Source organism: Genypterus blacodes, unplaced genomic scaffold, assembly GCF_046128005.1.
Source record: "Genypterus blacodes isolate CSIRO-AG114 ecotype Tasmania unplaced genomic scaffold, CSIRO-AGI_Gbla_v1 ptg000157l_1, whole genome shotgun sequence".
In the NCBI taxonomy this organism is placed as follows: Eukaryota; Metazoa; Chordata; class Actinopteri; order Ophidiiformes; family Ophidiidae; genus Genypterus; species Genypterus blacodes.
Genome location: NW_027466958.1, coordinates 276716 through 300695, shown reverse-complemented (window position 1 = coordinate 300695; position 23980 = coordinate 276716). Strand labels below are relative to the sequence as shown.

General features: G+C 48.6%; 2 protein-coding genes across 6 annotated transcripts; both read right to left on the bottom strand.

Annotated features, from left to right (window-relative positions):
* Positions 1 to 390: 390 nt before the first annotated feature.
* Positions 391 to 8566, bottom strand: clta (clathrin, light chain A). Of its 2 annotated transcripts, XR_012965156.1 has the most exons (6): positions 8286 to 8566; positions 7242 to 7270; positions 6513 to 6630; positions 6179 to 6290; positions 805 to 1603; positions 391 to 672 (listed from the first exon to the last, which is right to left on the bottom strand). XR_012965156.1 is itself a non-coding variant. In XM_076167292.1 (5 exons), exons 1-5 carry the CDS (start codon positions 8461 to 8463, stop codon positions 1432 to 1434), a joined length of 609 nt encoding a protein of 202 aa, XP_076023407.1. In that variant the 5' UTR covers positions 8464 to 8566; the 3' UTR covers positions 391 to 1431. The 2 variants fall into 2 exon arrangements, 1 of the variants encoding a protein (XP_076023407.1); XM_076167292.1 differs by having other exon boundaries at positions 391 to 1603.
* A 1417-nt stretch (positions 8567 to 9983) lies between these two features.
* On the bottom strand, positions 9984 to 23662 carry gne (glucosamine (UDP-N-acetyl)-2-epimerase/N-acetylmannosamine kinase). Of its 4 annotated transcripts, XM_076167279.1 has the most exons (16): positions 20784 to 20945; positions 20519 to 20602; positions 17920 to 17991; positions 17524 to 17675; positions 16653 to 16899; positions 16254 to 16461; positions 15716 to 15868; positions 15382 to 15594; positions 15092 to 15179; positions 14744 to 14954; positions 14519 to 14569; positions 13644 to 13773; positions 13160 to 13381; positions 12809 to 12991; positions 12610 to 12726; positions 9984 to 12427 (listed from the first exon to the last, which is right to left on the bottom strand). In XM_076167279.1, exons 3-16 carry the CDS (start codon positions 17953 to 17955, stop codon positions 12192 to 12194), a joined length of 2247 nt encoding a protein of 748 aa, XP_076023394.1. In that variant the 5' UTR covers positions 17956 to 17991; positions 20519 to 20602; positions 20784 to 20945; the 3' UTR covers positions 9984 to 12191. The 4 variants fall into 4 exon arrangements, with proteins under 4 accessions (XP_076023394.1, XP_076023393.1, XP_076023391.1 ...); XM_076167278.1 differs by lacking the exons at positions 20519 to 20602; positions 20784 to 20945 and adding an exon at positions 23483 to 23662; XM_076167276.1 differs by lacking the exon at positions 20519 to 20602.
* Positions 23663 to 23980: the final 318 nt, after the last annotated feature.

The following is a 23980-nucleotide window of genomic DNA, read 5'->3' as shown; positions in this document are numbered from 1 at the left end:
ACTGAGACGTGAGACATGTGAGACATGTGAGACATCTAATATCTCTGAGAAGCCGTCTGCTAAAGGCTCAGCTGCCACGTCTACTAAAAGAATGGAATACACACCTTATGGGTTTGTGTGCATTTGTTACAATAATTTTGCAACAAAACCACCATCATCATCATCATCATCATTCACTCCTGGCTACTTGGAACGTGGCAGAAGGGGCGAGGAGAAGAGAGGAGAGGAGGAGAGGGGAGAGGGAAGACAGAGAGAGGAGAGGATAGGAGTGGGGGGAGAGGAAGGGAGAGGAGGGGGGGAGAGGGAAGACAGAGCCATAGTTGACGCCAAACCAAACATCCTGGACTTTAACCACAGTGTCCTGTGGACTTAAAGACTCGGAGACAAACCTCGATTGAAATTTCTTTATTGGAACTGAAATAAAATGGACAATGAACACGCATGATCAAGCAACAGCTGGCCAACATGGATTTCTCTTTAAAACCACAACTGTGTCATTTCATAAACTGTATTTATATATATTGCCTTCTGTATATGTACATAGGTACACACATAAGAGTACACACACACACACGCTATGGTAGTTTAAACACACAGACATGTCACGCTTGTTGTAATGACTGGAGGGGAGGGTTTAATACAACACGCCACCGGCCCGCTCTACACACAGCTCTAAACACACACACACACACACACACACACACACACACACACACACACACACACACACACACACACACACACACACACACACACACACACACACACACACACACACACACACACACACACACACACACACACACACACACACACACACACACACACACACACACACACACACACACACACGGAATTTGGAGTTTTGTCTTACAGAGTTTGGTCCTTTCAAAAAAAACAAAACAGAAGAAAAAACCCCTGCCCTGAGTGAAGACAGAGGGCCGGAGGGCAGAGGGGGACTGGAACCATTTACTGTCAGCCAGCCCAGGTGAGGGAGAGGAGGAGTTACAGCACAGCGTGATGGGAATGATCGGGTTCAGGGTCCCTGTGAGGCAGTTTGTAGTGTAGCTGCAGGAAAATCCCTTTACACCCAAACAGCTGATGACCCTTGACCCCTTTAGTGCCCCCGCCCCTGCACCCTGACACCATGAGGGGCCCACGGGGAAATCAGGTTCGGGGAGCAGAAGACGAGCGAGCCGGTGCGTCAAGGCTAATCTATACAGAACTACGAGGAGGATGTGGGCGGGGCTAAAGGGCCACTGGCTATATCCTTTACACTAGGGAACACAACAGGGCCGTACATGGCCAATGGGTGTGAACGGAGCGGAATCGGGAGGGTGGGACATCGGCGGTCAGGTTGGTGGGCGTGCGGTGGTAGAGGACGATATGGAAAACGGCGTCCCCGGTGGCGGGGGCAGGGCCCTCGGCTGCCTAGCGGACGAGCGGGGCCTGCTTCAGGGAGATGAGGACCGAGCGCATGCGGGACACGTCCTTGGCCTGCTTGCTGGACTTGGGGTTGAAGTCGCAGAGCCGAGCCACGCGCTCCCACTCGGTGCCCGGGTTGCTCTCGTCCAGATCTGAAATCATGGCCTCTTCAGCCGCCCTACAGCGCCGACAGGGGAGACGAGAGCGTTAGAGGAGGAGGAGAGGCACGACACACAAACAGGTGTACACACACACACACGCCGCGCTGAGGAGGGCCTCTGCTGATCACCGACACCAGGGGGCGGTGTTCCCGTTAAGTCTTTCGGCCAAAATGAAAGTGCGTTCCGCCTTCCACGTGAGAGGTTGAGGTTTTGGGGGAGGAGCCGGGGGCTGTGCGGGTTCAGCAGAGTCCAACTCAGGGCGGGAAAGAACATCCACCTGCCTTTGTGCTCACAGAGGGAAATACGCTACAAACATCCTGACCTGTGGCATGCCCCCAACTCTGCTCACACCTTACACTCACCTCCAACACAATGACCACCCAAACACAAACACACAACTAACTGTGGAGTCATTGTAATGACTGAGAAGCGTTTTTTTGGTTGGTTAAAAACGCAGTTCTGTCGAGAACTGAAGGGGGAGGGGAGGAAGAGGAGGAGGAGGAGACACTTCAACTTGCCTCGCCGCTCCTCAACTTTCATGGCCGAGTTCCTCTGCAAGACCCAAGTATAGGGATGCGATCTCATCTGTATACTTGAGCTTGAGTGGAGATAAAAGGACCACAGTGGCAAGTTCTGTTTTTTAACCAAGCCCAAAAAAAAAAAACAAGAAGCTCTACGAAGCTTTACCGGGCCTCTGCCATGCATGGAGCTGCTGCGGCTGAGAAGCAGGCCGTCGGGAGGCGAGGCACAGACTGGGAAATGCGTCAGAACAAAAAAAAGGGATTGCTTTACAAATGTGCCTGCTGGTTTTGGAACAGGACAATTGACGTCTCGTTGGAGACGGTGGAAGTGTTTTCCTTAGAGACCACTGATCGAACCCCAAGAAGGGGCGGACTGACTCTAGAGGCCTTTTACCACACAAACACTGGGGATGAGACCACACACACACACACACGTCAAAGAAACGCAGAGAGCTTAAAAAAAAAATGGTTCAGTTCCACAATGACAGACATTTTGGAGATGCAAGCCACAGATTATGGCTAAAACTAAAGTTACCCCCCCCCCCCCCCTCAAGCATACTGGAGTAACAGTTCCACTGCCATGCCCCCCCCCACCCCCCCTTACCAACCCGACTGTTACCTAGGACACAGTGGACACAGCTAAAATGGGGTAAAGGAGCCAATCCACGTTCACTATCACAACTACAACTGCACAAGGGACTACAAGGACCACAACATCACTGGATGGACAGGACACCAAACGTCTACTTTAGGCAGTGGATCTAGCTGCACTGGGCGGGTAAGCTGGGTATCTACGGCAACACATTCTGATCTAAGACAAGACAGTAAAGTGCATCTATTCCCTGGCGAAAAAATAAAATAGAAATGAGTCGAATGCTCTGGCGTTTTATTTTTTTACTTAACTGGTCTAGGCGGTAGCAAGGATGGTTAATGTGTGTGCTTTAAGGTGCGGAGGAAAAGAAAACAGGGAGAAACAAGTTTCACAAGTCAGAATATAGAAGAGATAGAGAGGGGAGGGGGAGGGGGAGGGGGGCGAAATGAAAGACAACACAAATGAGCAACGTGCTGATGTCAGAAGCCAGCATGCAGAAGCTATTAATGTTTAAACTAAATCTTTACTTCCCCAAAAGGTTTCTACAGAGTCAGCATGTGCAGCATTTGGTCTCTGACGCTAGGGTCGTCTCAGACAAACCGGATGTCACGGCCTGGTGCCTCCCTAAAGGGGCTGTTTGCGCTTGGTAGTGGCAGTACCCAGCTCACACCACCAGGGGGCAGTGATGTGACTCCGGGTGACGCCGTACTGGCATTACGGCCGAAGAGCAAGTCAACCACAGCCTGCATTGAGGTGTGAACATTGAAAAACACATTACACAATTCAAACATGATGTTGGCAGGTTTGCATAAACAGAGCTTCTGTCTGAGCGGGTCCTTATTCATCGAAAGGTTTACGCCGCAATGCAGGCTAGAGAAGGCGCCGGAGCTTTCTGAGGGCCGGACCAAAGGCTGCACAGCTCAGGCTGCTGGACACTCAGCAGCTCACATCCCTCCTTAAGCATAAACATGGTTCAGTTTGAAGCAGTTGTGTGGCAGTGGCAGAGATGTCAATCAAACGCTGCGTTCACACCCACACAGTCCCGAGGCGGCTAATAGGTCAACACAGGGGGGAGTGGGGGAGTGTGTGTGTGTGTGTGTGTGTGTGTGTGACTTCTAATCTCAGTGTACATCTCCACCTGTTTCAGCAGAACAGCACAATACAGTCTGCTGATGGCTCAAAAATGGAATGCGGCCATTACTGAAATCATTCCTCTCCTGTTGTTCTTTAAAAGGTTGACAGTGTTTGATAAAGCAGAAAGCGGCTCGTGTGGCACACACACACACACAGAGAAGAAAGCTTACCTGTCCAACTGTGAACACGCAAATGCTTTAAACTAACAAATGTAAGCAAAGTCCTGCCGGGGTGGGCAGGACTGGACTACAAATCACTTTTTAGGCACAGGAAAGACACTTTTCTAGTTCATACAATTAAATTAGCGAGTGTTAACTGTCAACAACTCAAAGGGTCATGAGATGCTCTGCTGAGATGAGTTGAAGGGGAACGGCAACATGAGAGTGATGAGCAAAGGAACACTGGCAACAAGAATGGAGGAGCAACTGATCTCAACGGACACGGCTGTGCGTGTGTGTGTGTGTGTGTGTGTGTGCGTGTGATTGCATGTGCGTGTCGGGCATGCAAACAGTCATAAATATGTCACTACACTGACGAGTGTCGACTCATTGCATGCAGCCAAACGATGTTAAAACAATCACAAACACACTTTACACACATGAACTGAGATTTAGAGTGGACTATGCTTCAGATGGGAAAACTGAGGGTGGAAATGGAACAAGGCAACACACAGGGGGGAGGGGGGGAGGGGCGTACGTGGCCCTGACTGATGAGATGGAGATGATGAGGATTTGTCAGTGGTTGGAGTCGATGGCAACGGGAAGGAGGGGGGGGGGGGGAGAAAGTAAAATGAAACTTCAATGGAGGATGTTAGTTGGAGCAACATACACATAACCAATGAGCTCAGAGAAGGGCTGCTTGTAGAAGTCTTCATCCAGCACTCTGGACAAACATCCGCCCGAAACGACAGAGCAGCAAGAGGGCGGGAAAGGAGAGAGAGAGAGAGAGAGAGAGAGAGAGAGAGAGAGAGAGAGAGAGAGAGAGAGAGAGAGAGCGGTAAAAAGGAGGAGGGTGGAAACATAAGCCATAAAAGGTTAGCACACAGTACAAAGCTCCGCCTCCACCCCCGGCCCTATAATGAAGCCACGCCTTCATTAATGAAGCCACGCCTTCATTGTAGGACCGCGGTGACCCGGCGGCTCTACACAGCAGCAAACGTGTTAAATCCCCACGGGTGAGACGATTAGTCGGTTAATCGATTAGTCGATCGGCAGAGATTAGGGAATGAGAATTTGGATCATCGCTTAACCCTTTGAGTGCCTCAAGTTTTGGTTGCCAGTACAAGAAGAAGTTTGCCGGCTCCACTTTAAGCTTTTCCTTCACAGCATCGTTGGGTAAACATCAAACTGTTTATCCGTGAGTTGAGAGTGAGTAACCGATGGCTCAATCAAGAATGGAAAATCATCATCAGCTGACTCAACGGTCACAAGTCTGATGACTGTACGAGGGCGTCCGTAAGCTCAAACTAAAGGATGGAGCCGTCTCTCTTTCCCACGCAGCTTTGCCAGACGGCTTCTTGGCTGCATTACAGTGCAGAACTCGGTATTACAGATTAAAGCGGGGATTATGGATTTATAAAATACTGCATCAGCTAGAGACGGTGGAGGGTCGATGAATTTCACAGGAAGTTTATGGAAAATTGACTTCCTTTATTATCAAACGTACTAACGGCTCGTCTCTTTCACTTCTCTCATGTCAGTGCCTCTTGATCCACAGTTACGTGTGAACACAACAGGAAGTCAACTCCACTCTCAGGTGGTTCTCCTTGGCCCCCTGGCGACCTGTGGATTCTCTGCAACTGGGAGATTCTTGCGTGTTACCAAGGCAACAAGCCAGCTCATTTTCTCTGGGAAGCTTTAGCTTTGGCCCGATATGATGGAGACGTTTAGACCTCCAGGACACACACATGAGGATTTTCTATTCATATATTAACTTATCCTTTTTCCTTTTTTAAACGTTGTAGCTCAGCTTTAGCAGCACTTGTGTTTTCTCCTGATAATAAAGCCTGTGAGTCTTGAGTCCTGACTTTAGCGTTAGCCGCTGGCCATGATTTCACTTTAGCCTAAACCTCTTGGAGCCTCGTCCTTCTCAAGCTTATGGAGCTCTGGAGAAACTCAAACACAAAGAGTTGGTTAGAAAAGAGCAGGGAGGCTGTAACACTTCACACTTCACACAGGGAGAGAGAGCCGAACAGCCTCACACATCACCACAGAGGCGCTCATAGTTCCTCTTTAAGGAAGTAGCAGGTGTTCAGTTGGTTGAAACGGAGGCGTCCCAACATTACTGAGCTAAAGCACAAAGTGCCGAGATGTGCCGGGAGCTCTCGGGCCAGCGTCTGTCTGTACCTGTTGTTCTCTTTGGTTTTCTCCAGCTGCTCGTTCTGCCTAGCGTGCCACTCCTCCAGCTCCACCTTGGCCTTATCCTTCCACTCAGACTCCTGCTGGCGGGAGTTGTCGTCTGCGGAGGAAGGAAGACGAGCGGGCAGAGGGGAGGAGGCAGGTGGGAGTGAAGGAAGGAGAGAAAGGAGAGAGGGAAGAGAGATCAGAGGAAGAAACAAAAAAAGGAAAATGCATGTTTTGCTTGAGTTGAGTGTGTGATCTGGTTGAAGCTCCAGGTCTCCTGACAGCTCAGAGCAGAGCAGTCGGCCCCTTCTACAAGAGGCATCCCCCCCGTGCTTACCCAGCAGCTCCAGCCTGTCCTTCTGCTCCTCCCGCCACTTGCGCAGGCTTTCAGGTTCGGCCTGCAGCCGGTCGACACTGGAGATGGCTGCATAGACATCTGATGGACCGTTGCTTTCCTGACGAACAGAGACGATGAAGGACAGGGATGTAGATTTAGAGACCTGTGAATTCGACCTACGCTATTTAAGATGGAATAGTGAAGAGAAAGTCTTTCTAAACATCAACTGAAAGTCATTTTGAAACAGTTAAGAGTTACAACTAAGTAGATTTGAGAAGTGTTTTCTTTTTCTTTTTCTTTTCCTGTTCCAGCTTTTTTGCTGCTTGTTTAATGTACGTCTTTGCGCCCAGGCAGCTTTAATCTAAAGCAAACCCAACCCAGGACACGGCTGAAGCGTCTCCGTCTCTTCCTGGCAGATGGAAGCCCTGACAGTGCAGAAGGCAGCAATGTTGCAATCCCAGCACAGGAAAAAGGAAGCAGGAGCCCAACTAACAGACTCAAACTCAAACCCTTGCAGTTCTTACTCAAATCATCCTGGCAGTGACAAACACTGTTTTTAACCCAAATACTTAAAGGATTGTTTTGATTCTTTAGGATTAAACTTCTTCAGTTCTGATCTCAGAATTCCAGCAGCGACCCTGGAATCTTTGGATGCACTTTAGTTTGAGGACACACACACTTTTTCTAACACGCTATTCAACAAGGAAAGGAATGAAACAAACGTATTACCCCGTGAAATTCTCCATTAACGGCTCCATCTAGAAGGCACAAAGGAAAAACTGCTGTTAGCAATCAGATACAAACAGATGACAGACACGTTGTGAAGATATACACAGTTGGCATGACAACAATGACATAAGCAGTCGACAGAAATACAATCAACAACAATGTGAATACATATTAATAATTGTCATCATTATAAGGTAGAAAGGTGGAACTTGCTTGTTTTACTTTCTTTATCAGGATTAACGGCTCCTCTATTTCATATCATCATCAATTAAATACACATATATCCTTGTATGACAAAATGTATTGTGAATATTACAAAACACTTCTGAGTAGTTCAGTTGCTCAAGCAGCTGCAGCTCGGTCAAAGGTCACGGCTCTCCGTCCATTTCCTCTTACTGCCTCCTGTGAGCTGAGCTGGCAGCCGAGCTACATGTCAAGCTAGATAAGAAACAATGAATGACTGGTGTACTGCTCGGATGAGTGGCCGTGTTAACCGGTGACTCTAGGCTGAGTCCGTTGGTGGGTGGATATTTTATTGTTGGCAGAAATTCAATATGAAACTGATTTTATATTAACACACACACACACCCTCTAAACTCGCGTGTTAGGTACACGTTTGACTACAACTTGAATGTTTCCTGAAACAGAGAAAATATCATTTAGGTGTCCTCGCTAATGCCTTGTTCTCACTTATTGTCAATAGTCAAACAACGCAAACGTCTTCAATATCTAGCTGCGTTTTATTACACTTTGGAAAAGCAATAAGACATCGGTAGGAACAGTTATATTATGAATATTTATGCTGTCGACAGCCACAATAACCGATTCAGCCCAAAGCCACCAATTAATATGGACACCCGTTACTGCATAGCACCGACTTGCTAGCTCCGCTAATACGAGAAAGCTAAAGAGCTACGCGCCCAGCTTGCATTTGGGACTCAAATAAACTAAACCAACATTCCCTTGCAGCCTGCTAACATTCTAATGTTCGCACTGAATGTGTAGCTAACAGCGGAAGCACAATATCTCCGCTTGGCCACCAACCGTTTGAGTCTCCCAGAGACGAGGGGACCTCTCCGCCGTCCAGGATGCTGAAGCCTTCGTCGTTTTCGATGCCCGCGATTTCGCTCTCCTGCTGGGCCAGGAAGGCGGCGGCGGGGTCCTCCTCTGAACCTACACCGTTGCCGGCGGCGGGCGCATTCAGCATGTCAAAATCATCCATGTTGCGTTCACTTCAGGAGGGTAAACGTTTAAAAACGGAGAGCAGGTGTAGCGGCTGACCGATCTGTGTTAGCCTTTACGGGAGGAAGGGCGATAAAAAACACGGCAGCGGTTAGCAAAGAGGAAACGGGTAGGCAGCCAATCACAAACCGAATAAAGTGATTGACGACACGCAGAGCCAATCAGAGGACAGCAGCTTCAAAAATTGACCAATCAGATCGTTACAACCCTCTGAGCTCGGATCCCATGACCTGCTGTGTGTGTGCTGTCAGAGCTGTGAGAAAAAAGCCGCAGTCTGTAATTTGGCAGGATTTCATGTATTGTTGTATTTTGTTAAAGCAAGTAATTACTACACCCAGTAAGTCATATGTAATGACGATATCATAACAATTACTTCTCCATTCATTTTATATTTATACTCTTATCCTTTCATCCTCATTAACATATGGTTCCTCACGTGTGGTCTCATTTTTATTGCTCCTCATTTGTGTTAGAGTTGCTCTATCAAACCATCACAGCGTGATACATGTAGAAGAAACTGCTATAGGTGTGCATTAGGTGTGAAAACGCGCATTTCTTGATCCAGTCTGATAAACCAAACACATCTTTACGAAGTAGCATTTGCCTCTGCACAGGCTTCTCCTTGATATTTTACATCTTCCTTCCATTTTCAGCTGTTTTCTCACACAGTCTCCCCCTTTTGTCAACCGTGCTGACATCATCCAAGATGCAAAGCCATGGTTGTAAATTATTAACTCGTCTGACCGTCTGTGAGGACTCAGGTGACTCAAAGCCTGCAGGTGGAAAATGACGCCCTGGTTTAAACTACACAAGCCAGTGACGCTGTTTGGATTGCAGACTTATGTTTGGTAATTACATTTGATTGCTTAACGGGGTGAAAATGAAGTGTTAAAAATGAAAATACTTCTTAATTACAAAAATAAAACATCTTACTAAAGTACTGGCCGTTCCAACAATATCACTCAGTCTCAGCAAAGGAACCTTAATTCTTCCTTTATTATTGATAAGATACCATTGTTGGTAAAGAAACCAAATTAGTGAAGATCTGTGTGTTTGTTTGCGGGAAAACATTCTTATCAGCACAGTAGGATGACAGTGATCAATTGATTCCCTTATTGTGATCAATACACAGCAGTTTGCTTGGCACTTTATCTACACGACACGTTGATCAAATCATTGATTGATAAAGTAGGATAGATGTTGTAATAATTGAAGGACATGATGACTTGAAGAAGTGTGTGGCTAGAGAGGTGTGACTGAGCTCTGCTGGCATGTAAGAGGAGTGTGAGTGGATTGTTTGTGCAGGCTCCATGTGAAATCCATCCAGTCAGAAAAAGTTGAGCCTTGGATCCTAAACGGCACACACACATTAAAGGAAGAACACGTCTGAATCTGACCCTGGACCTCTTTATCTCTGTGGAGTTATGGATGTAGAGAACTGATCGATGTGGGACTAAATGATTTAAGACAGACACAAAACAAACACGAGTAGAGACGCAATCCATCTTTTGTGATTTCACTTTCATGATTGTAACCAAGGATTATAAAATTAGGAACAGAAACATAACAGAAACTAATTCAACATGGCTGCATAGACACAAACCCACATGGCACCGACAGTGACGGCCAGCAGGCATCAGTGAGGCGAGGGTCATGCTGCAGGTGAGTGAGTGAGTGAGTGAGTGAGTGGAGAGTTAACATGTGGCATCATGTGTAAGAGAGAAATACTTCACACATCACAGTGTGACTCTGTTGGGATACAACGTTGTTACCTGTGATTGTATGGTAGAAGGGTTTGTCAGTTTAAACCACATTCATTCTGCACATAGACACTGCTGCCTGTCTGCCTGCTCATGTGGGCATGTCTCACCCTCGTGGCTGGACCGTTTAACACTTAGTGACAGAGGAGGAGAAGATATTCTTATTGTACCTTCATTATCTTCATTTTAAAAACACAAACCACAACACCAGCAGCTTTGTACAATGACTGCCCATCATAACATACACACACACACACTGAAGCTCAAGGCTAGTTCACATTCTGAGCAAAAGGAGCAATGGGATTGATCAGAGATAAAGTTCAGAACTTTGCAGATTTCAGCCTCATTTGAATAAAATCATTCCTATTTCTTGTACCCATGTCAAGTACACACTGACAACAATACAGTATGCACAAATAAACCAATAAAACAAAATGGAAATCACCCAAATAATTAAAATAGCATGTTATGGTTACAAAGGAACATAACCCATCATTCAGGTCCGACATGTTGAGGTCAAACAAACATTGTGACAACATAAAGAAAACATGTTTCCTTTTATATTGATAAACCCCAAACACTTATATACGTATATATATATGTGTATTCCATTCTATTTTAAAGCGTGGTTAAATTAAAATTAACATTAAATAGTTACATAAATACCAAAATATGGGAACATAACATAAAAAAGTAACTAATAGATTTTTTTAACGATTAAGAGAAATGATGCTTGGGCTCACAGGCTGAGAGATCAGAGGGGCGGCGACAACACGTCAACGTTTCAATCCAGCCTTCTGTGACACGGCACCGGGTCGGACTCCTGGGCCTGTGCGGGTGGTCCTGGGCCTGTGCGGGTCGTCCTGGGCCTGTGCGGGTGGTCCTGGGCTGTGCGGGTCGTCCTGGCCTGGAGTCGGCCCTGCATGCTTCACAACACTTACTCTAAGCCTAAATACACAGGTAATCTGATTTCACACATGGAATTAACGGAATTGGAATCCAAGTCGCTCAAAGTCACCAAACTGGTTTAGTGAGGTGACAGTGAGGTGGGATGGTGTTATGATGGAGCTGCTCACTTCAACTTGTAATGAAACAGGAAGAGAAACCCTTGTGTTGAGCCATGCAGGTGCAGGTGGAAGCTCCTGCTCCTGCATGGCTTTTGTGGCTTTCGATATCGTTTCCTACATCTGCTCTGAACATGACACACTTAGGACCTCCAGTTTCCCTCTGCGCTGCACTTTAAAAGGACCGTCTAACCGTGAAAGGCACCAAAGCTCGGGTCACTGGTTTAAAACAGTCAATGTCAGTTCTGTGGAAGAGAGTTAACGGGAAGCCACTTCAGTCCACACACACCCACTTCAGTCCACACACACACACACACACACACACACACACACACACACACACACACACACACACACACACACACACACACACACACACACACACACACACACACACACACACACACACACACACACAAACTACTGCAGCTTTGGCAACGAGTGGGCTTCAAGCAAGTAAACACTGATCAAGCATCTCTATCCACTCTGAACACTGTGACACACACTGAGTGGATCTTCTGTTTGTCCGTACAAATTTCACTTCGGTGCAAAGTGGGTTCGGTTCTGTACTTCCTGGAGGATTTGTCGTGCTCGTGTGAACATATTCAAACGTCCCTGCAGCCAACAGCCAATAATAAAAGGTTTGGGTGAGATCAGTGGTTGATCTCAGGGACCTAGTGGACTCTTGCTGGGTAGCTGAGCACCACCTGCTGATTTGCCTTCATCGCCTCAACAAACAGAAATTTCCTTCACACCCCTCCCCTATGTATGCGTATGCACTGTATCTGGCTTGTGCAGCTAATAGTTGCAGCAGCTTCTGTTCTAAGCAGCTCTTAATGGATCAGGAGTTGAGGACTTCAGTGCACGAGGCGCTGCCGTGTTCTCTAATAGGTCCTCCTGGTGGCGTAGTCTAACACCATGCTGGCCGCCCCCAGCAGAGCCGGCTCCTCCAAGTCTGAGGAGACGACCTTGATGCACTGGGCGGAGAAGAGGGCTCGCTGTGAGATGACACTCTGCACCGGCGCCTGGTAGTAAGAGGCCAAGACGCCGGACAGAATCACCAGTGAGGGGTTCACCATGTGGAGGATGTTGACGATGCCCACACCAAGAGCTGTGGAGGCTGGAGAGAGAGCGGAGACGGACACAAAGTTCACATTTGGCCTTCATTACTAACAAATACATCATTCAACAATCAATTACACTGTACTGCTGGAGTTAACACCCACCAAGGAAGATTGTGACGTTACACTACCCTAACCAATCCCCGTCTGTCCTGAGTGTGTGCCCATGTGGAGCTCTGACCTGTGTTGAGAACAGCTTCAGCTTTAGTGTTGCCCTGTCTGGCAGCAGTGATGAGGTGAGCGGCGGTGATTGGCTCTAAGATCTTCATGTTCATCCCCTCCGCCTTCAGCAGGTCCTCTGAAGGACAAACCACAGATGTTGTTACATGCAGAACAAGCCCGTGGCTGTCTCTCAATCTTTGGCACAGAGACGTACGAACCATCATTGAGCCGCTTGGCCTCTCTCTGCAGGGCCATGCCGGACGCGTAGGCCTCTATGCATCCTCGGCTGCCGCACGTACACTCCGGGCCGTCTAAGGACACCATGATGTGACCCAGCTCGGCGGCACAGAAGTTGTTGCCGTGGATCAGCTCGTTGTGATGGATAATCCCTCCTCCGATACCTACAGAGACACAAATGTCACTTTGAAAACAGTTACAGTCTCCCAGATATGCAGTTTACCTAAAAGATTGTTCTAGTTGGCTGGACCACATTCTGATCAGCACCATAACAGACATTCAAACAGAAGACATCGACGATTTTTTGAAATGATCCAATCCTGCCTCCACACCTGTTCCCGTGATCACAGCCACAAAGTTCTCCACTCCCTTCCCGTGGCCAAACTTCTTCTCGGCCAGAGCGGCGCAGTTCCCGTCGTTGTCGATCCAGACGGGTAGGTGCAGGGCGTCGGACAGGGGCGTCCTCAGGTCCACAGAGGACCACTCTTGGATCAGCTGGGTGGAGTGCAGCACCACGCCTTCTTGGGGGTTCACGCGGCCGCCTGTAGACACGCCTGAGACGCAGAGAAGCGATCAGAGAGCGAGTCGCACCAAACTACCGCTGAAATGATCTCCAGAGGGTAAAGACAAATAACATCAGTGATTAAGGGATGCTAGTGTGTGTGTGTGTGTGTGTGTGAAGAAACAACTAGAATCAATAGAAATCATGAAAGAGCATGAAATCAGAGGATGGACAAAGAGGAGATGATGCAGGGAGGAGAGAAAAGGGGTGAGGATGGGGAGACAAAGTGTGTGTGTGTGTGTGTGTGTACATACCAACACCAAGTATCCTGCAGTTCAGGCGGACCGAGTCCCTCATTGCAGCGGCACATATCTTTAATATGAGCTGGATTCTGTCCTCGTAGGTCTTTGGGTTGGGCTCAGTGTACTTCTTCACTATCTTACCCTGAGCAGGGACGGAGAGGAGAAAACAAAAGTTAGTCAGAATGAAGCCACTTTGGGCCTGAAGTCGATCATATTAAGGCATGCCAGAATTAACCACTGATTAATAAGAATTCATTCAAAAGAGAAGGACAGCCGATATGTTTCCATGCAGAATCTGACCGCTTCCTCTCCACGGACTGTAACAAAACCTTACCAGCTCCAGTAAACCGCTTTACAAAGACATCATTGAAGAGCAGGCAAGGTTCCATTTGTGACCATTTCAGTAGAACTTTGGTGATCTATTGCCTTTACTGGACTATAATCTAACTTCTAACAGGCGTACTCATCATACTGAGTGTCGACACAGAATCCATGTGGGTCAAACGTGTCAGGAAGCAAATGGATTGACCAACACTTCCTCAGCGTGTGGAGAACACAGAGGCTCCATTCGTCTCTTTGGTTGCTTTGATTCATTCCATTCGGCTGGTTGATCAATATGAATGATTGTGAAAGCCTTCATTGGTTGAGAAATTAAAAAGGCTTTGGCCATGAATTGTAAAAAACTGGCAAGACATTGAAGGAGGGTCTGGTTGAGCTCTAAATAAGAGTGGAAGGTTATGAGGCTCCCATCGCAATCAAAAGTCAATGTCCAGAAATGACAACATTTCATGGCCTATAGACTTTTACACTTTTGTTCTGCGTCTTCACTACCATGCCAGTTTCTTGTGGCCAAAACTTTGTTTCCTGTTTCTTGATTGGTGAGGTACCTGATGATGGGTGCTTCCATCTGACGCACCAGCAGCCTGGTAGCTAGTCGCCTAGCCAGCAGAAAACCCAGTCAGCATATATTCCTCTTACTCCTGACCGTGACAGAAACCTGCCACCTACACGACTCTCTTAACTGCATTGTGTTGGGATAAATGTCTGTTTAGGGGGGGGACCTGACGTATGTAAACACAGAGACCCCTCCCCTGGGTGTTACTGCAGCCCACCTGCATGCAGACGATAGCCACTCTGAGGTTGGTTCCTCCCAGGTCCACAGCCAGAGCGCTCTGCGTCTCCAGGATGTGATCGATGTCCTGAGAGAAGGAGTCTTTCACCGGGGGGAAACAGAAAGTCTTCTGCAGGGGCTCGTCCAAGTCGATGGCCCGCAAGAATTTGAGAATCCGAGGCACCGCGTTCCCGTCGCCGTAGATCTTAGAGCTGAGAGAAACAGGCACACATGTAGTCGGACAAATAAGAGACATTAAGCATTTAATGACATTTCCGGATATGAATGCATGTTGACTGGACCAGGATGAGACAGACAGACAGACAGACAGACAGTATGTTGGCCTTACCAGGGGTATCTCTTTCCAAACTGCAGCTCCAGAGCGTGATAAACCTTATTCTGAGTGTCGGCATCCCTCACATGGAGAACATTCTCACCTGGCAGACGTGCAGATACGGGCAGGTTACTCAAACAGGAAACACACACACACACACACACACTTTAACAGCGCAGAGACTGCTCCAGGCCTGTGGATGATCACAGATAATGTGGATCTAGGTGGCGACTGTCTCCTGTTCTGTTGGGAGCTGTGACCCGGTCCATAACCAGGAGGCTGGGGGAAGGCAGGTCACTACCAACCTGTCTCTCTGCCAGTCTGTCTGGTCCCCAGATTAATGACGGGCGTGCCAAAGGCTCCGGCCTCTCGTACGCCACAGCTGCTGTTTCCGATCATGCAGCCGGCGTGGGAGACCAGCTGGATGAACTGTTCAAAGGGAACGTGCTTGACCGCTCGGAAGTTGGGATGCTGCTCAATGCCTTTCTTCCGCATCACGCGCACCATCTCCTTACTTCCTGTTTACATGACAACCAGACACGTTTTATCAGATTTATCAACAATCATACAACAAATCCTGACCTATAAAAGTGTCTCATGTTAACATTAACAACAACAATCATCATCATAATAACTAACCAGCATCAATGTTAGGGAAGAGGATGAGCGTCCTCTTGTTGAAGGAGAGCAGGGCGTCCAGCATCAGGCCGTATATCTTAATGGAGTTCTGGATGTCGGTGGTGACCGGGTGCTGCAGAGCCACGATGTAGTCGTGCTCCTGGACTTTGTCGCCTGTACACACAGCACACACACACAAGAACGTTCAAACAAGAGCACACAGATTGATGTCAACTTGCTTGACACTTGTCCTTCCTCGCTTCCCATTTCAATGTGTGTGTGTGTGTGTGTGTCATGCATTGCCACGAGAGAGCTCAGTTTAAGAGATTGCCTTGTAAAATCTGACCAGGAGGTGCTACTCATTTCCATGGACACACACACACACACACACACACACACACACACACACACACACACACACACACACACACACACACACACACACACACACACACACACACACACACACACACACACACACACACACACACACACACACACACACACACACACACACACACACACACACACACACACACACGCGTTGAGAAGCACGTACCCAGCCAGCTCCTGATGATGTCCATGTAGTCGTCTCTGTAGTGAGCAGAAAGCAGCTTGTCATAGGAGGGGCAGCCGGCCAGCAGAATGCGAGAGTGGTCCTCGCACATGGCGATGAGGTGCTGCTCCGAGCTGCGCGTGCAACAGGCGTGATAGTGGGCCAGTTTACTGATGGCGTGGCGGATGGAGTCATCAATAGTACCGCTCACCTGAAGGGAGCAGGGCGTTAGGACACAAGATCTGTGATGTGTTTACTTACTTCAGTTGTTTTGGAAAGAGGATGTTTACGGAGGCAAATTCTCTTGATCATTGATTGCTGTTAAACAGGAAGTCAACACAGAACTCCTTTGGCAGGAGAGCAATCAGCTGGCCTAACCTACTTCGCCTCCTTTCTCTTTACCTCTCCTCCCTCCACGTGCAGGATTCTGATGTTCATCAGGGCCGCCGCAGTCGCCAGAGCCAACGCGTCAAAGCGGTCACCGTGGACAACCAGGACATCGGGACAGAGCCTCTGCAGGACGTCGGGGAGTTTAACCAGCGCGAGGCCGACGCTTTCCACCATGGCTGCCTCGTCCTCCCCCCTCACAATGGTGTGGAGCTTGGAGCCGATGTCAAAGTCGTCCTGCTCGATCATACGAAAAGTGTTCCTGCCGGGTGGAAAGTGGAGAGATGAAACACGACACCAGGGGGCGGCTAAGCAGTCCAGCTCAAACAGCGCCGAAGCAGAGAGCACTGGAGCCCAGCCTCAGGTTCACCCCTGCACTACACGGTGGCTATGTGCTGTGTCTGCATGTGGGGAAAGCCTCTCTCTTTCCAAAGCAGCAGTAATTCAAGCAACACAGCGGTGATTAGGTGTCCTCACTCTGCTGTGTCCCAGCTGCCTACTGAAGGTTGTTCATAAGCTGCCCCGAACCAAACCGAGTGACGTCCTCACTGAGACCTGCTGGGCCCGCCTCCTCTGATTGGTTGTTTTCGAGACCTAACCTCGATGCTGGCTTGATTAATGTATTGTCCCTGCGCCGTGCTAGATTATTTTTTTTGTGTGATTTTGTCCGAAACTTCCTGAAAGTGTGCGCTGTGTGTGTTTTGCCTAGAAACGTTACTGGTTAAACACAAATCCCCTAAATGAGTGTTTGTAAACTTTATTCCATGAATCAGAACAAAGCAAACGACCCGATGGTTTGTCTCCGGCCTTAGGCTGGGACGGGAGAGATGTGTTGCCGTTCTCGGGCCTGTGAAGCCGTTCACAGCGGCACGTGAGCGTGACTCACCCGTAGTCATCGATGAGGTGCGAGCCGAGCACCACCACCTCCAGTTCAAACTCCTCAGCGTGGGATTTGAGTCCAAACATAATGGGGGCCAGTTTGGAGTAGTCTGCCCTGTTGCACGTTGCCACACACACCCTCAGCCTCCTCTTTGAATCCTGCAGATAAAGATCATAAGCACACACACACACACACACACACACACATCATGAGTTAGTTTTATGTTAGTAGGCACAAACAAACAGTTCATACATTTGTGTATTATACTTTCAAAAATCTAAAAATGTAAATTGTAAATCTAATAGCTTATTAGCGTATGGATGCTGGTGACGTCAGCATAGCGTCTCAAGCAGGATTGAGTCTTAAACCCTTTGCACGTGAACAAACAGACACAAAGTCTACCTGACATAGTTCTTCAATCTTTCCCCTCTCCATCATGTCTCTGCTCCTCTGAATTCTCAAATAGTACAGCTCCTAGAAACAACAACAACAACAACAGGAAAACAGGAAAACAGTTCAAGTTAGAGACAGCTTCATGTTTGACTTCCTCTTCAGGTTCCACTCCCTTATGTCTTCCACACACTTGAGACACTGAGGCGGGAGAATAAATCAGAAACGAACTCAAAATGACCCGGCTCAGTGTGAGGCAGGAGGTCTCTGTGCCTGGAACACGTCTTTTGTCACGTGACACGTGACGAAAAGAAAAGAAAAGAAAAGGATTCTCTCGCCATGGAAGCAGTTCATGGGGCAACTAGAGTCCATTAGCTTCCACTCCACACAGCCACGGGGGCGGATTCTCATTCTGGGACAGAAACCCACCATCTGAATACCAAAGAGATCCTTTCCACCTGTAAATTATTTGTCGAGCGAGCGTCGGCCAGACTTTATATTCCGTTTCGACATTAAAGGGCAGATAAACAGCGAGCGGGGTTGTGAAACATATTCAACCTTTGAAACCCGGCTGAACTGTGCCCACAAACATGAACCTTTCTGTGAATAAGGTGAGTAAGGTTTTCCAGTCAAAGCACCGCCTGCTCTTCATCTTCCCAAAACCTGGAGTTCACCTCCTCAGAGATGTTCTGGATAGGCAGGAGGTCGGGAAAGGAGTTAGGAATTTTGGGATTAACTTGCACGCATGCCCACATGTGTCCAAATTGAAGCAGGTCATACGTGTGCAAGTGTGTGTGTGTGTGTGTGTGTTGTAACACAATCGGTGCTTTCTCCTTCTTACAGATTAAATGTCTTTTCCCCTGCACATCCCCCGGGCCGGTGCTTAGAGGAGAGCGTGTGTGTGTGTGTGTGTGTGTGTGTGTGTGTCCCAGCTCTATCATGTGATGGAGTTGAATTGCGGCGCGTTCACCAATGGCATTTGTTAAACCCTGACTAGGAATGCTACGGGTTCCCATCTCATCTCAAATCCACAGCAGCATGAACTGGCTCTGCTCAGAAAACAAGGCTGACTGTGCAAACACTGAGGGCTGTCAAGAAATTACAACACACACACACACACGCACACGCACACACACGCACGCGCGCTTCTGAACTCCTACAGTAACAAACAGACTCTGATGGACGGGGGAGTTAGAAAGTTGTAGAGCTCAATCAAACTCTGTGAGCTTCAAATGTCTCCGCCCACACGAAGACACACTGAGGTCCAAAGTACAGGCCGGCCGGCGCTCTGCAAATACAAACCGGGACACACGATGAGGGAATGATGAAAGGACTGTGTCCTGCGGGACAAAGGCGAGGAGGCAAAGAGCAGCACAATAGACACTTTCTCCTCTCTGACTTAAGATTCCTCACACCTGCACAGAGAAGCGGGTCAGACAGAGGGGACGGACGCCTGCGCGCACCGGGAGACTTGTGTTTTCTCTTTAGACCGCTGGTTCCTGTGAGCTGGCGTGTCCTCAGGCTGAGGATCGGCGTCACGCAGCGTGGGCGTGGACTCGGCTGCGACCAATGGGGGCTGCGCTCCGTCCGCCCTGACTGGGACACGTAGAATAATGAAGCTGTCATTTGTTGAAAAACTATTAAGCAACAAGTAAAGTAAATGTGCCACGGCTCTCTGATGGCCTCAAACTAACCAAACATTAGCTCGCAAAGATGACTCTCTCTGTCTCTCTGTCTCTCTGTCTCTCTCTCTCTCTCTCTCTCTCTCTCTCTCTCTCTCTCTCTCTCTCTCTCTCTCTCTCTCTCTCTCTCTCTCTCTCTCTCTCTCTCTCTCTCTCTCTCTCTCTCTCTCTCTCTCTCTCTCTCTCTCTCTCTCTCTCTCTCTCTCTCTCTCTCTCTCTCTCTCTCTCTCTCTCTCTCTCTCTCTCGCCTACATTGCTGTTTGACATTATCCTGTTTAAGTTTTGTAGGGACCCTAGAACATCATTGCTCCAGCCCACTTGTACTCTACCTCAGGATCTACGTATAAAGTTCAACAACAATAGTAGGGATAAGACAACCTTCCTCCCTTTCTCTCTCTCTCTCTCTCCTCTTTCCCCATAAAAAAATGATCTCCAAAATATCCTACACCTGTACGCACAACGTCATGTACAATGTCTGCTTCAATAAAAACAAATTGCAAAAGATCTCTTAGCTCGCTCTTATCTTCAATCATTTCATTCACACACAGGTGAGCGTTTGAGCGTTTGCTTGGTTGGACGGCTCCCACCGACACATACAGGACAGCAGGTGAAACTTCCAGGAGTGGCTCAGATGTAAATGACAGGGAAAAATGCAAATGACCACAGCGTTGTGTGTGTGTGTGTGTGTGTGTGTGTGTGTGTGTGTGTGTTTACGTGTCGTCCTGTCTGTTTGACACCGGAGCAGCCAAGAACTGAAACACAGCCAAGCTCTAAAATCAGAGCAGAAGTCCAGATTTCACCAACGTGCTACAACATCTTTATCTTTATACTCACAAATGGAATCTTTGCGTTACAATTGTGTGCCTGTGGCGACGACGAGACGCTCCACCGAGGCGTGTGTGTGTGTGTGTGTGTGGTGAGGAACTCACATGTTCTTTCTATTCACGCTGCAAAAGGAGCCCGATTTAGCCCCGACACACAAACGGCATGACTCCTAGTTCAGCATCACAAGACTGCATCAGTGGCTGGCGTTGTGGTATGGGGGCAGGGAGGCATGCAGGGAGGAAGAGGAGGGGATGAAACAGCAGCGGAGGTGGAGACAGAGAGAGACGGACGGACGGGGGAAAGAAAAGGGAGGCGAGTAAGCACAGACGGACACAGAATGAGAACGGGCACAGACCCCGTGTGACTCACATGAGGGTTCCTGCCCACAGACGCTGGACGCCTTTCCATCACACGCCTCTCCCGTCTCGTCAAAGCCCTCTCTCCTTCCGTCTGTGTCTACACAGCTCGGAAGCATCAGCCCACAGAGGCCGAGAGCAGAAGAGGAGGAGGAGGAGAGGAAGAGAGAGAGAGCGAGAGAGAGGGGGAGGGAGGGAGGGCGACCCAGACATGGAGCTGGGGGGTTGGGCTGTGAGGGTTGGGTGGTTTTGCGTAGAGGCTTGTGATTGGCTGGGGTAGGAGAGGGGGAGCTTATGGGATGCTGGCACACACACACACACACGGACACACACACGGACACGGACACACACACGGACACACGGACACACACACAGCCTCGGCCTGACTGGAGGCTGGCTGAGGACATGGGTGTAGCTGATTTTCTGCCATTTGTTGTATGAGCACATTCTATTGACTGAAGGTTATTTTACTCATCTGCCTTTTCATCTCCTTAAACAGGGCGGGGCTCTCCTGATACAGAACATATAGCTAACGCGGCAAAACAAACACAGGTGCATCAACCAGAGCCAGGAGGACGAGCGCAGGAGGCCATGTCACCGCAGCATAACTCAAACTAATGACACCTAAAGCTGCCGATAAAAGGCCGAGCTCATCTTTGGTATTCTTCTAAATACAAAGACCAAATGGACGAAACGCCTAGATGCCAAACGATCATTTCATCTTCCATCATCTGTGTATCTTTAGTTCTAAACAGAGGGACGCTGCACATGGATACACTCTAAAGACAAACTCATTTCCTCCCCCTGGTCCCACTGTGTCTCCAACATTCCACAAGTTAACCTTCTCTGTTTGGCCAAACAAGGAGCAGTGGCACAACTTCACTCAGTCGCTCAGCGTGAGCGCAGAGGCGTCGGCCCGGGCCGGAGGGGAAAGGATTCAGGGTGCGGCCGTTTAACAATTGGAATGTAAGTGGAGGGGTCAGGATGTTGAACGTTCCTTCCGAGGAGAAGGATCACTTCCTGTTCTCCTCAAGTGTTTCACCACTGGATTGTCTTTGGCGTATCCGGTTCATTGTTTTGATTCATTGTGTGGTTTCTTTATCTGCTTCAGGACGGTTTCACATTGCATTCTCCTGCTTGGTGTGAGTGCTCTGCTCTCCCATTGGTTAGAAATGGGATTCATTTCTATCGCCCATTCACACTGAGGTTCCTCAAGCCAGTTGCTACGCGTGAACCTGGGTGCCAAAGTCTCAGCTGGCACCACAGAGCAAGAAGACAAAGGTGAGCGCTGACGTTGGCACACACCTGAATCCAGACGGTCCAAAGGCCGTTGGAAAAGGAAATAAGCCCGATCGTTCAGCCGTAGCAGCATCCTGCCATAGAAACATGAGCATATAGACACGGATCAGGTGGGTACAGACGTGTTCCCACAGTCACAGCCAATCACAGCCGGCGTGGGTGAGACAGGAGGAAAGGGACTGATTTTGACACGGCCTCTTTAGGGGAAAAGTCTCATCAAACTGCGGCGTCACCCGTCAGAAGTTAAAAACTTGAACGTGGTGTGTCAACACAGCTTGAGTGCCAACTGGTCAGAGGTGCAGAGATCCACAAGCCGAGCCACCATCTCCACGGAAACCATTCAAAACAATATTAGACCCAAATATAAAGTTCCCCAACCAATCAGATATTCCTACAGTGGCCTACTCGACTCTGTGTTTACCCTCATGCGGATCAGATGCGGTGTAAATGGCCTGAACCTTCTTTGCGGCTGGTGATCTGTTTTGTGAGTGGAGTCGTTTTGACTCTGCAACCACACACACACACACACACACAGAATGTGACAAGATATGGATTTGAATGTATTTATGTATGGAACACTTAAATAGAGTCATATGTGATGACGGGGCGGCAGTGGCTCAGTGGGTAGTGCTTCTGCTTGGGAACCGGAGGGTCGTCGGTTCAAGCCCCTGCCGAGGTGCCCCTGAGCAAGGCACCAAACCCTCAATTGCTTCCCTCTCTGCTAAGGGCGGTAATGTAATGTAAGTCGCTTTGGATAAAGCGTCTGCCAAATGATCGTAATGTAATGACTGATCAGCACAGATGGAATTGAATACGTCATCAAATATGCATTTATCATGTTCATATGTCTGGATCAGGAATGTTGAGCTCAAACTGCTCTCCCTAAACACACACACGCACACTGAACACACACACTGCACGCTTGTGTTGTGATTTAACTGCCTGGCAACACGGAGAGACTGCAGAGATGTGACGTAAAGCTAACGGCGCCCTTGCTCGGGTTAAAGGCGCTGCTCACAGCGGCGGTGGGAATCGCGTTTTAATGCGTAGCCGGAAGCCAACTAGTGTGTGTGTGTGTGTGTGCGCGCGGTGAGGCGAACTTCTCCGTTAACTATCGCGGCACTAGACCGACTTTTGTAAAGTTATTCTCGGTGTCGCGCCGCGCTGTGGTCACGTTCTAACCGACACATTCATGCAGAGGCGGAGTGAACATGGAATATTGTTTGGTACCCGCGGCTCAAACCATCTTCTTGTCGCCCTACGAGCAGAGTTTCCTTCGTTTCCTCCATGCTAACGACGAACTGCAGCACATAACGGAGCTAGCGTTAGCTGCCGAATCCGCCGAGCCAAGTTATCAACCTTTATTTTGAAGTATAAGTTAACGGTTTCTAAAGTTTCAGCACAAACACGTACCTTCAGGCCCCCACGGGTGCTTCCTTCATCTCACACTGAAACCACCGCCGCTGCCGCGTCCAATTTGTGCAGTTTCTCCTCAGTGCTCTGGTTAATAATAGTAATGTGTCCTTTCGTGTCTAGGCTTCGGAGCGTGTATCGAGTACTCCAGGGAGATTTTGGCGAAGCGCGTATCGAGTCGTGTGTTGGTGACGTATGTGGTGACGTTCGAAGCCTCTCGAACCTGCCGTACCACGTGACTGATTCAGGAGCTGGTTCGCCGGTTTGGCGTGCGATTCAAAATATGAGGGCAGCGAAACGCAATCGATCCCACGGCTGACGTTCGTCTCGGGTGCTGCTCACTGATTTTTCTCTTTGTGAACAAGATTTTCATATTGTAAAATCTAAAATGCATGGGTCTATATTTGGCAATACAGACAAAGAGCAGTCCGATTTCAATGTGCACGCGCGCAGTCTCAGAGTGTTACTGACAGAAGCACCATAGATGCATGTAAGCGT